At 40.5% G+C, this 13,671-nt stretch overlaps 1 protein-coding gene across 1 annotated transcript in view; it reads left to right on the top strand.

Annotated features, from left to right (window-relative positions):
* Positions 1–13,080, top strand: part of SCFD2 (sec1 family domain containing 2) — a 186,866-nt gene extending 173,786 nt beyond the window's left edge. Inside the window, exons 7-9 of the mRNA XM_023925784.2 lie at positions 1,905–2,039; positions 7,343–7,462; positions 11,425–13,080. Coding sequence (XP_023781552.2) covers positions 1,905–2,039; positions 7,343–7,462; positions 11,425–11,499 — 330 coding nt within the window. The 3' untranslated portion in view covers positions 11,500–13,080. The remainder of the gene's footprint in view (positions 1–1,904; positions 2,040–7,342; positions 7,463–11,424) is intronic.
* Positions 13,081–13,671: the final 591 nt, after the last annotated feature.

Raw genomic sequence — 13,671 nt, 5'->3', positions numbered from 1 at the left:
TAAAAGTTTCATTATATGAGATAGAAACTGATGCAGCTGTTGGGGGTAGTACACAAAAAAACCACCAAACAACCTAAAAATATAGAAGATTAATTCCACATCATAAAAGATATTTTAAAAATATTTGAAACCATTATACTTTAAAAATATTATCTGTATTTTAGTATCTGTGTACTCTGACTGGGTTGTTTTGAAGGGCACTGAGTTTTGGTGCTGAAAATTCAGACATGCAAAATCATAGCACATTTTTCACATCTTTTGAGTACATAGTTTTTGTCTGAATGATATTTTTCATTTCAGTCAGATGCTCTTTTTATTTTAATTTTGTGCAGTAAGCCTCTCTGTTAAACTGTGATTTGATCTCTGCTCCAAAAATATTTAATTACTAATGTTCTTCTGTTCCTCATCTATGAAGATATTAAACAGATTTTTATAAATAGGACTTCATGCCTGCATGTGTATTTTCAAACAGTTGTTTATTGCGTGACTAGATTTGACAGAAATCTTGACATGTTCTAAAAGATCCTGCAGCTCATGTCTGCTGTAATTTGCTTTGTTGGCTCAACTAAAAATTATGCACATGTTGTGAGAAGAACTAGATGAGTTGTATAAATCTTTGTTGACAGGACTGTATTAAAAAACTGTAAGCTTTGTTTCTCACTCTAAAGTGTTGGATGAAAAACATTTCTTTAATGACTCCAGAAAATTTTAGTTTCAAGCCAAGTGGTTTGTGTTTTGTTTTCCATCCATTTTTACTATTATCTTGCAAGCTGTCTTTGTAGATATCATCTTTGCAAAATTAATGATGTTACACTTCATTCCCCTAAGTAATCTAAGGGATGATATATACCTGGGGCAGTCCCAAAGCCAAATAAGTGTGCTAATTTTAAAGCTGCTCATTTTCTAAGACAGTTGCACTTTCTGAAATGGTCATGGTTCTGTTGCAGTTAAAAGCAGTAATACAAAGCTCAGTCTGTAAACCAAGTAAACTTGAATTTTCATTAAAGATCCTTTCCTAAAAAAAAGACTGGTTCCTAAAATTTTATCTTAAAATTTTTTTCAGCATGTCAGAGTGGTTTAAACCTTGCTTGGAATATGGAGATTATTAGGCTACTACTTCATATTCAGCCAGAGTTTGTGGATCCTGAGGAGGATACAAGGTTGATCCTTTGGGAGTAGACCTTCCAGCATGTTGACCATTTGTACCTTTATATTTCCCACTTCTCCTAGCCCCTAACTTCTCTGAAGCTCTGACATTCATGGTAAAGGTGGGGTAGTCTGACCTGTTTTTCAAAAGTCTTCCACAGGTGGAAGTATTATGTGGATTGCCATGGCCTTGGAAGGTAAAGGACTAACAGGGACTCCTTAACTCTGCTCTCCCATGAGGGACAAACAGGCAGGTTGGCCTCTTCCCTTCCCTGCTGATATCCAGGCTTCAGTGGGGACATGACACTTGGAATAATGCAGGAGTGGTGAATTTAAAAAAAAATCCTTGCTTAGGTGTTTGCAAAATCATTGAAAAGGGAATGAGATCTGGGTGCACAATGGGCAACAGAGTCTCATCCATATGGTTATCCTTTTCTGTATTACCTCCAGAAAGATTCCAGAGGAAGTAAAAGTCCCCCCTTTCTTCCTCGTCTCTCTTTACTGATACAATACACATGGGGCAGAGTAATTGTGTGGCTCTCTTCCACTCTTTTCAGTCTGATATTGTGCTGGTGCACACCATCTGCAGTCAAGGTCACAATCTCTCTGAATGCTTTCATTTCTGTATTCTATATGTATTATATATAATATATTCTGATAATTATTTCTGTAATCTTTAATAGAAATAAAATATTTAGAATCATGGTGTCACTGAGTCTAAGCAGGTTTACTCACAGTGTGTTGTTCTCTTTGTGCAGGCTTCTTACAAACCTCTGCTGAAACAGGTAGTGGAAGAGATCTGTAATCCTGATCGTCCCGATCCTGTTGATATTGAGCATATTTCATCAGGCCTCACTGATCTCCTTAAAACTGGCTTCAGCATGTTTATGAAGGTAAACCAGCCTTCCCAAGATTGTCTGTAAGATTTTCCTGAGGTCAGAGCATCATGCAGCAGTAGCTGATTTTATTATACTGTTCAGCAGAACTTAAGGGGAGGTTAGGAGAGTTAAATCCCTGAAGTGGGGCTGGGAATAGCTCAAGGCACCACATTGCAGGTACAGTGCAGACAGGTAGGGCCTCCTGAACACAGCAAAAGGAATGGAGCAGACTGAACATCTAAATAAGGGTGACAATGGACACCAAAATAAGGATGATATATATGGGAAGATGCAATGTGGCTTTGCTAAAGGGAAGTCCTAACTCATAGCTTTTAGGGCTCCTCAGAGACACGCAATGAGCAAATGAGTGTCAACCTACCTGGCGTTCCAAAAGGCATTCAATCGACATGGCACTGCAGCAAAGGACTTTAAGGACACTCAGCAGCCTTGAGATAGGAAAGAAGTATGAACAATCACAGGGAATGAAGGAGGAACTCCGTATTCAATACCTTTGCTATAATTTGATATGGTTCAACTTATACCATAGGGGAAGGAAGGAAGCCTGTAAATTAGACATTTCTTTGTGGATCCTCTTAGCATGTTTTAAGACAGTCATTCTACAAGAATTTACTCTGCCTTAAAAATTAGCCCACGCTAAGTGCCTGCTAAATATTTACAGATTTGAAGTGTGGAGTAGCCAGCATGTTGTGCATTCAGCCTTTCTTATTGCATATCCTGAATTCTCTGTTGAAACAGCCCTAAATTCACATCAAACCACATCAATACTATGGTTATGAGTGCAGTACATTTCAGTACTGTGCCTGGTGTTTTCCTTAGTGTTACCACCACCACCCCTCTGCATGGAAGAGACAACAAAAAACTTTGGGCAGTGTCGTCCACTGAGAGGCAGTGGACACAAGGTGTAGCAAGGGAAATTCCAGTTGAATAAAGGAAAAAAAATTCTAACTGTAAGAGTGGTTAAGTCCAGTGAATTCTCTGTCTCTGAAATATTCAAATGTTGGCTAAACAAAGCTCTAAGTAACCTGATATAATTTTGAAGTTGGCCCTGCTTTGGGCAGGGAGGTGAACTAGATGAGCTACAAAGACTCCTTCCAACTTGATTCTGTGATTCTATGGTAACAGAAAAGAAAAAAAGGTTCTTTCTCTGTTGTGAAAATTCCTGCTAGACCTGCATGTAAAGTCAGGTGACAAAAATAATTTAGACTGTTGTGTTGATACTATTCTAGAACCCAGTATCAGAATAACAAAGATAACAAAGTTGTTTTTCTGTTATTCCAAAGAAAGCTAACATTGAGCACATAATCCAAATTCTTAATCTAAAAGTTTATAAAATCCTAATAACACACTAATAAAGTGCTTCTTTTCAGGAGTCTGTTCCCACAGTTGAAATGGATTTCCAAAATATATTCAGATAGGTTCCTAAATTGAAATTATCAGTTCTTCATAGCTAATGATAAAGCCCTAAAACAACAGAGGATACATATAGAAAAAGTGACCCAATATATCTCTATTCTTGTGTCAGAACTGAAAAATTTATATCAGCACTTCAAAAATAGTAGAATGAAAAACACATTCCACTATCAAACAAAGTAACCAGGCTGGTACACCCAAGTATTTATTTTAATTATTAGTTTAATTTGCCAGTAATTCTCACAATTCTATTGATTTCATTGTATTTTTTAATTGAAGAATTTTTAAGCAGGAATATAGCTTATTCTTAAAAAGAAAAAAAAAAAAAAGAATAAAGAAAAAAAGAAGACTATAAGGACTTCAGAAAGCCTAAATAGTTAGATGGAGAGATTGACACCTTTAACTAGTTTGAGGACTAATCTATCCTTTTAAAAGGTGTGGGTGGGTGTGTAAAAGAGAGACATAAGTAGTTATAGCAATATTTACCTGTAAACGCATCTTTCCTGGTAAGACAAATATTCTAGTATAAGGAATATTTAAGGGATGAGCAAGTGTATTTTGTGTAGGATAAACATTTCATAGGCATCATCACATACTTCACAAATATGTGTCCATGCTTGCTCCCATAGTTTGTAGCTTGGCTTGCTGGCATGTGCCCAATTGTATGAATGAGTGTCTGACCAGCCTGTATTTCTGACACAATCACACCATCAACACAGTAATTATTCTGTGAGCTTCTTTATTTTTGTTTTCTTCTCAATGCCTGAATATAAATGACAACTCACATAAAAATACTTCGGTGATTGCCTCAGCTGTGTTAGTTCAGGACCGGCTTTTAAAGATACCTCTCATCCAGAAATTGTTTTTCTGGCAGATATGTTTGTTTTGAAGCTAAGGGATGGTGAAGGGAAAAGGCTCCCCTGCCTCAAGGACTTCTGTTTTGACTGCTGCTCTAGGCCACATGTGTTTTATGATGATCTGAGCTTGCTATCATTGATATCAAGTGCCCTACACAGCAGCCTAGTTTCTGGTGATTCACATGTTTTCCTTTTTCCAGTTATTGAGCTAAATAATTGGTTTCTGGTTGGTCACAAATACCAGAATCATCAGTGCTGTTGTTTTTGGGTGAGTTACAAAACAATAACAATTGTTTTTGCTGACTTTCCTCAGAAAAAAACCCTGTTTTGTGAGCTGTCATAAGCCATGAGATCAAACCTGTCCTCTAATGCCTTCCTGTTTCTGTTTCAGAGTTTTATTGACCCTTTTTCAGTTTTAGAGTTTTATTGACCACTGCCACCCTGTTTTACCACCTCTTCCTCCTCTTCCTCTCTCTCTCTCCTCCACACCTACACCAGCAAAGAGCCCTCTGATCACTAGCATCCTGAGCATACCCTGTATGGTGAGCTCAGAGCTGGGGAGAAGGCCCTGATGTCCTGCTGCAACACTCTGCTGGCTCAGGACATCATCCCCCCTTCCTTTAGGCTCTTTCATGTCAACATAATGGTTTTGAGGTGTTTTTGTTTAATCTTTTTAATTGCCTGAGACAGCTTTCCAAATTTTTTTTTAATATATGGCATTTTGAATTGAAAGTGAATTTCGCTCAGGGATTTTGGCAAAATTCAGATTTCACAGTAAATTCAGAGGCATTGGAAATGTCCCAAATCAACCTAACTGTAGAAGGATCCCAGAAGATACACAATGCTTTTGTTTGCAGCCCATTTCAGTTCTTCTTCCGTATCACTGAAATGAGTTGTGTTCAGCTACACACAGCCAGTTCCTTCAAAAGAGAGAGTCTTGGGTGGTTGTATTATCAAAAGAACAAAAAAAAAATATTGGCAGAAACTTGCATTCTTAACACAGCCAAATATTTTGTACCCAAAGTATTGTCCTCCTTCAAAACACTTACACAAAGCATAACAAAATTACAGATTCCAAGACCCTTTTCGTTTCTGTTTTAATTTAATTTAGAGTTTGCATGCCTAATAGTATTTTTAATTTGCATTTCTGGAATTTGTGGTTTGAACTTTAGTCTGCTGAAAAATAGTAAGTTTTATATAGGCACCATGTGTTTGGATCTAGGTTTATTTTGACTGAAGGAAATGATTTGTCAAGACATTTTCTCTTTAACATTACCCTGGAAGTTCATGTTTTCTGATTCTTATACTGAGTGTCCTTTCAGTGTGCCCAATGTTCTGCATGCATGTTTATTATGAGTTTGTTTTTGCTAGGAAAGATACTAAGAATCATAAAATCCCAGAATCACAGAATATTTGGAGTTGGAATGAGCACCCAAGGATTATCAAATCCAGCTCCTGGCTCTGCACAACACCATTCCCAAGTGTCACACCACGTGCTCAAGGGTATTTTCCAGGCATGTGTGGTGTTGTGACCACTTTCCTGGTGATGGAAATGTGCCCTGGAATTGTAGGATGTTTGCTATCTGTGCCATCAGCTGAATGAAGATGGCCAGCAAAGTCAGGGTGAGTAGGAGAATAAATACCCAGTGTGCAAATACTCAGCTAGCTAATACATCTGTCTAAGGCTTTTGTACTAGTTTCAAACACTCAGCAATTCAAGAGCTCTTTGCCTGGGGAGCAGCACTGAACATGGAGCCCCATGTAATCAAAGCCAGCTAGCCTGGAGAGAGGACAGGGCATCTCCCTGTGCTTCAAAAGGAAGAGTCCTTGCAGAAGGTTACCAGGCAGAAAGCCTGACAGACCTGAAGGATGAAAAAGCTCAAAAAGACTAAATATAGGAAAGCCACAATAAGGAAAAGAAGAAGAGCTGTACCCCCAGGAGCTGGAGCCACAAGAATCAAAGCAAGCTGCTGTGGTGGGGGAAGCAAAAGAACCCTGCTCTGCCCAAACATGGGTTGACACCACTTTCATTCTGTCGAGTGAATGCTGTTAAAAGCCCACGCTCATGCAAGGAAAGGAGGCAGAGAGTCTAAAAAGGAATTAAACCATTTTGTCACTTTTCAGAGCCGAACATTTGGAGTGTTTCATGCTCCAGGGTGATGTGACAAGAGCAATTGCATGGGCTCTGTTGACATCCCTCCCAAAGACTGGATCAAGGTAGCGTCAAGGGAGTGTGTTTTCTCAAGACTGAAAACAGTTTGCTAGGAAAAAGCAAAGTCATCAACTTCTAGAAGTGGCTAACAGGAAACTGATGTAAAGCATCACCTTCACGTTTAAAATTAAAATTCAGTTTCATAAAGTCTTAACTTTATGAAGTGGGATGTTTGTGCCATTTCAAAGATAATTGGGGAAAAATGAAACAAGTATTTTCTTGGAACTAAAGTTTCTCTCTGTTATTTACAAGGCAGACATAGAAACATTGAAAATGGAATAGAAACAAGCTATAAGCTGATTCTATACTATAATGGACCTGATTTATTTTTATTGGATGAATTGTAAAAGATTATTCACTGCACCAGTGAAAACACATTGCATAAAATTCTTTCCCATATTGACCTCAGGCAGGGATTCTAGTATGTTTAGGCTGGACTCCTTTCTTCTACTGAGTTGTAATTTACCACTCATTCCTTAAAGTCTCCTGTGTATGTGTATCCAAAGTAAATATCCACCCAAGTACTCTCCTCCCACTCTGGGAAAAGGAGGAAAGTAATGAAGAGGGAATGGAGGGAGAAACTCCCATAGGTTTCAGTGGAATCCACAGAGACTTTATTTCCCTGGAAACAGTTAATTAGTTCTAACTGGGCATCATCCCCATTGATTTCCTCTCAGCTGCTACAGCATTCCTTGAATATTTCTTTCTGAGCTTCCTCTTTGGTCTTCCTCTAGCCACTTAGGGAGCTGATCGCTGGTAATCCATAGGTTTGGACCTGGATGAAGCAAGTACAAATAATTCTTTTCTTCATTTTACAGGTGAATCGCCCTCACCCTGGTGATCATCCTCTTCTGATCATCTTTATGGTTGGAGGAGTGTCAGTCTCTGAGGTCAAAATGGTGAAGGATTTGGTAACAACGCGCAAACCTGGTACCCAGGTAAAAAAACAGCTCTAAGCATACAGTTCCTATCCAAACAAAAACTAAGAAAATTCATCAGTGTTCTCTATAGCACTGATACCAAAGCTACAGAAAGCCACAGACAGAGGGACAGGAATGATGTTACGATTTTGCTGTGAAACATCTGTAGGCAACAAGCATCCAGGCACCAAGGGTCTGTTTTTTCACATTATAGTCAGCAACAAAAGTTCAAACTCAGGTTGGACAGTTCAGAACAGACTGGCATTAATTTGAAGTAGCTTCCATCAGGTCTCAAAAGATTAATTTCTTTGTATTCTTTGTAAACAGAAATATTTGCTGTCCAAAAAGCTACAGGGTGCCTGGCAGTCCATCTATGGGACCTAGTGCAGGGATCCTCAGGAGTCTGGGTACCACCTGGTGACTTCTCAGTGGTTCCTGCAGATGTGCCAATTAGCAATGGTGAGGAGCAAAGTAAAATAACTTGGATACAGCTGTACTGTTCCTGTGTCTGGCCAGGTGTCTCTGATAGATACCTGACCACTAGACCTTAAGTAGCCTGAAGCAGGTTATGTGGAGAAAGCCCCAAGTCTCTGCATCCCTTAGATGCGCTCCTGGAAGGAGGATGGTTCCTACAGTGAAGCTTCAGTAATGTCCATGTGGCTGATCTGTGCCTCATCCACTCTCTGGCAGCAGAACTTGACTACAGTAACTGTCATCAGAATGGAGGAGGGAGAGGAAGAGGATGGGTGAGCTCTGGCGGCACCTGAGATGTTAAAAATCATTAATTGTGGAGAACCAATCAGGTGTCTGTTAAGTGCTGCAGATACACAGGGTAATACAAATAAAAGTGCTGTGTAACCAGCTGCATCATAAACATAACTCTGGTTTCCAGGGTGGCTTGTAAACATCTTGTTTTCAATTCCTATGGAAGGCAGTTTTGATTAGTGAGAAATCATTAGCAAAATGGAGCCAACCAAAGGCAGAACAGCCCCTTAGTTTGACATGTGTTTTCCATGTTTCAATTGGCTTTGCAAGGCAGTCTCAAGCAGTATTTTGTAAGATGGAGTACCATTTTAGCAGGTTTTTGGGTTTTTTTATCTGATAACACATTTCTTCCCCATTAGTCTACTGCTAATCTCCTCAAAATAGCAAATTAAGTTTTCCCTCTTGGAGGGGAACCGAGTTGTGACACACTGATGGACAAGTTAATCCACACACAAAATGTATTAAGACACCCTGAAAGATAAACAGAGGGTTAACATCTGAGTTGGTTGAGAACTATGCAGGGAGATTTTCAGCTGGCTTTCTAAAGGGACTTAAGGCTTGACAGTGGTGACATGGGATCTGGTGTTGCTTTGCTTTGGCTTAACCCTGGCAGCAGGTCACTCTCTGAGGCAGATTCCTAAAGCATTTTAAGCTTTTACTGAATCTTGCCCTTTATCCAAATACGCTGTGTTAGAGGTGAAAGAACTTCAGGGGAGAGGCGGGAGGAGGAAGAGAAAGAAGAAACTAAGCAGTTGTGCAAGTCTCTCACAAAAAAAATGTTTGTAAGTTTTTTGGCTTTACCTGGATTTCTGCACTATAGCTGTGAACATGCACCACCTGTTCAGGATTATTCTCTTTTCAAAAAGCCAGGCATTTATCTAACTCAAGCCAGGGTTTAACAGAGCCTTTTTGTGCTGTTCAGACAGTCAGGTTCAGGCTTCAAGGAAACACTGGCCTTCCAAATCCATTCCAGTCAAACAAGGCACTAACATTTATACTAATTACTGGCTCTTGGAAAAATGGAGAAATGTGAAAGTACAAAAAATTGAGTAAAGTAATTGAAGAAAAAATGACAGGGTGCACTGATTGCTTCAGCAACTGTTTGGAGTTGAGGCAAATGACATTTAAATATGGAATAAGAGACACATGTTTCCATCCACAGAACTGCTCTGCATCTGGATGTGAATGATGATTTTATTTCTCATGGAGAAGCACAAAGGAATACAGTGTTTCCTATGCACCATTTATTTGGATGGTGGTAAATAGCTCCCCATAATGAGTGAGAACTATCCTGTTTTTGAAGGAAGAAATTACTTCTCTTTTTCTGCTTTAATCAGGAGAGTAATAAAAGGGAAAGAGCATGAGAGAATGTTTCCCCCTCCCTTCTCCCAACATGCCCAGCCATCTAGGCAGGCAGACATGAACTCTTTCAGATGCACTTTTACATGTTAGCTGCATCCTTCCCTGCCTTCTGCTGTGCTGAGGGGAAACTTCCCATTGGAGTTCAGTGGGTCAGCATGGGAACTCCTGTCTCTTCCACCTTGGCTTCCAGTAGGAGGGGATAGCCCTTCAGGTGATGTGTGAAAGACAGGCATGGGGCAAGACAGGCACGGAGTACCAATCAATGAGAAGGTCTGCAAAGAACTGTCCTTAAGTGAGCTGTCTGGGAAAGAGATGGACACTACTTATCTGGGCAATTGTCCTCTTCACTGTAAAAATGAAAGAACAAACATTCACATTTATCCCCCTCAAGAAGCCCTTGGAGATACTGGAGGGAAAGGAGAGAAGTCCTGCTGTATTCAAGCATCTGAGACATGAAAGTTGCAGATCTCATTTTTCTCTCTGGGGTTGCTATTTGTTGCACAAATCCCCTGAGGGTTCAGTGGTAGGACTCCAAGAAGAAATTGCTTTTATCTGTCAGTGGCTATTGTTGATGTTTGGCTTGTACACTCAAACAACTTTGGTAATGTGTCCCTTCGTGTTTTTCAGAGTTAAGCTGCGTGATAACAAGATGAGCACATACTGTGCTGTAGTCTGATTCTCGTGTAATATAAGTAAGACAGTGTCAGCCTTTGGCATCTGCAAGTTACAGAGAGTTTTTCAAGCTTATGAAGGAAAAGATAATCAGTGTCAGTTTGCTGCAGATTGTGTGGGAGGACAAGGGAAGAGGAGAAGTGAAGGGGAGGCTATCACCAATACAGAAGGGATCTTTGCAGTATCTGAAGTGAAAAGATGAAAGAAAGAAGGAACAACAAAAAAAGTTGAAATGCAGCATTACCACATACTTGGACAGCACAAGGCATTTGATAGCTGCTGCAATAAATGGACACACAGACATACTCTGTTGTTGATGTTTGTGCTTCCTCTCCTTGGTTTTGTGCTGAAGAAGCAAATTCATTTTCAAGTGAGCTAGGATGATTAAATCTGCCCCCAGCTCCCCGCCTGCAATCCTGACCCTATGGTCAGTGCTAAACTTGGGACTCAGTAAGAGCAGTGTCCTATGATTTTGACCCTGGGTTAGCTCCTCACAGCAAGAGTGTATACACGCACTCCTGGATAATAACTTTGCTCTGCAGAGAAGCCTTCACACCACATAATTAGATACTGGTTTTCACTAAGGGAAAACAGAGACCTGCACCTAGCAGGATACGTATCATAGCTGTAGTGAGGGATGGTTTCATTCATCAGAGCTGTCTGGGATTAAAATCTGGAAGAAGCCAAAGTGAACATCTGACAGTGCTCAAGGTTGAGCCTGATGTGCAGAACAGCCTGTGCCTGGTCTGAAAAGAGCCTGGCTGGCTTCCTGCAGCAGGCACTTCTGTGGTGCTTACCTTACCTTTAACTGAGAGGAAACAGGCATCACTCAAATCTGTGCTATAGGAGAGGAAACCACGGCTTCATCAGCTAGTGCCTCGCAGTAAATGCACTGGCAGTCACAATAAATCACCAGGTAAGGTGTGGGTAGAAATGTGTCAAAGCACACATTCATTTAGGCATACAGTGCTACCAGTCATTATGCTCCTTAAAGCGATTTAACTGCAGTTATTAGTGAGCAGACAGTTTTGCTGGACAAGTTGTGTTGCCCTGTCAGTAAACACCAGAAGCAGACAGCCTGCCTAGAGCTGGATAAAGCAAACAGTTACTATCTATGGCTCATTAGCACTGTCTCAATCCCTTTCAGTTTGACTTGTTGCTTCTTGTTCCCCTTCTTTCAGGTGATTGTGCTCTCATCTGTACTCCTGACACCACACAGTGCTGTTGAGTTGTTGTTTGCCCCAGACCGTCTCTAGCCTGATGCTCATATCTAACGGCGGAGGCTGTGGAGAAGATTGAGTGCCTTGCCTGGAAACATCAAGTCCCTGCTCTGTCACTCTTCTCAATAGCCCTCCAAAAACTGATGTGTCAACTGCTGCAATTACAGCTCCAGGTGAAATAGCTGGGTATCTGCCTGCAAGGGAACATCTGTAGTTCATGGGCAGCTCTTCAAAATGGTCCAGTTGCCCCACTCCTTGATGATAGCACTGTGCAGTGCTGAATCACTCCCAGCCTCACTCAGCATGGTGAGGGTGATTGTTTGAAAAAATTCCCTAGAAAAGGAACAGCTGAGAACCAGGTGATGCAAAATTTGCACTCCCAAGTACCATTTTTCCTGATAGTTCTGCTGGGCTTGCAGCTGGTGGGAAATGCTGCTGAGAGAGTGAGAGGCTAGCAAAATCCACTGTCTGTCATGCTACTTTGCAAAACGTGTGCCTTATACAATGTTAACAGCCTCTACTCTTACTTTGTTCTTCACTCCAGAGAGATCATGGAACACAGCCCTGATTTAGCTGGCACAGCAGCTCCCAGCTTGGTGATGCTCTTTTCAGCAGGACTGTTAGAGGCAGGGAAGCAGAGAGCTACTCAAGGGCTGGGTTACATTGCTGCTTCTCTCTCAGCTTTCCATTTCCTGCTCTACTTTTTCCACCCACAGTCCCAGAAGAAAAGACAGTTTCTGATGGCACACACTCTGTAGATTTACACAGGAGGCCATATGGGCTGTGATGGTTTGATGATAACCCCAAAAGAATCCTCCCCTCACATGCATATTAAAAAAAAAGAACAAAAAAAGGGCATGATCCCATTTTCAAGAGGCCACAGCAGATTCTTTCTCGAGCTAGATTTCTGAGCAGCATGATTGGAAAACAGCTTTTATTTTTAATTTATAATCATGAAAGAGCTTCAATCAAATTCAGTTACACAAATTTCTTTATAAAACTTTGCTACAATCTGTGATGAAAGAGCAGCAGCTAATAGAGATTTTAATTGCATATAGCACCCAGATTTTTGAATTGCAACATAAAATGGTGGAGCTCTAAAGCTGCATCCTCTTGCTTCATCCAAGTAATGCTACAACTCCAGCTTACACTGAGATGAGAATGTCAAATCAAGTGACATCCACTCTATCATAGCATTCTTTATTATGCCAAAGGAGTAGATTAAATGGGAAGCAGTTTTTTAAATTTTGTTCACTAGCTAGCATTGGCTCTCCTAAATGTTTATAATGGTCTTCAGAAAACGGTGCATTTTGGTTTAAATTCAATTTTGAGTTGCTGGAAGGAAACAATGGACTGATTATAAAGCATGGACAATGTTGCCTCTATAGAAGAGAAATTTATAAGAATGACTATAGAATGGAACTTTGTGCTATAAAAAATGAGAAATGCTATGAGATTGCAATATTAAAAGCTCAAGGAATAGTTTGAATAGAGCAACTGGAAAGCAAGTAGCTGGTCTCTTGGTTTTTCTGTCATTCTGTACGGTTCAGTCTTTCTTAGAATATGGTTGTTTCATAAATTCTGTAATCAATAAAGCAATGCTCTCCCAATGCCAAACTTGATCAGTCTTCTTCTAGTAGAATAGAAGCATTCTTCTAGTATGCCAGAACTGCATATTCCTGCAACCTCTTTTACTTTTGCATTATTTAATTGCCCCTGGGAATCTAGACCTTCTATCTTGGTCCTTGAACATTTCCTACACTCTGCTCATAGCAGAAAGGCTTTCCTGTGTTCAGTGACCATTGCTGAGTTCAGGTACACCTCTGAGCTGCTGCTGCTTTCATGAGTTGATGGAAGCTTCTGGTTGTGGTCTTCACTCCCTCACCTTTCTTTCATCAAACTCCCTCAGGCCTCTGACTTGGCCATCTAAAGACCTACTGTATTGAGAAGGCAGGGGGTGAGTCTAAGCAGACCCTGGTGATCTTGCACTTCCTCTGGGTCACGTAGCTCCTTTGACTGAAACAGACTAGCTTTCCAGGCCCACATACACTTTGGAGGAATCTTGTAGGGCCACGGCTGTGGTAATTGATGCTGGAACTCAGCCACTATCTCATACTTAATCACTTATAGACCAGAAGTACAGTGGAGTCTTTCCAGTGGCCCTAGAGCAATAGGAAGCTTATTTGTAGGAAATAGCTGTAGCAGCTA

Source organism: Cyanistes caeruleus, chromosome 5 (genome assembly GCF_971803275.1).
Source record: "Cyanistes caeruleus chromosome 5, bCyaCae1.hap1.1, whole genome shotgun sequence".
NCBI classification, from domain to species: Eukaryota; Metazoa; Chordata; class Aves; order Passeriformes; family Paridae; genus Cyanistes; species Cyanistes caeruleus.
This window is presented reverse-complemented; position numbering and strand designations above follow the sequence as displayed.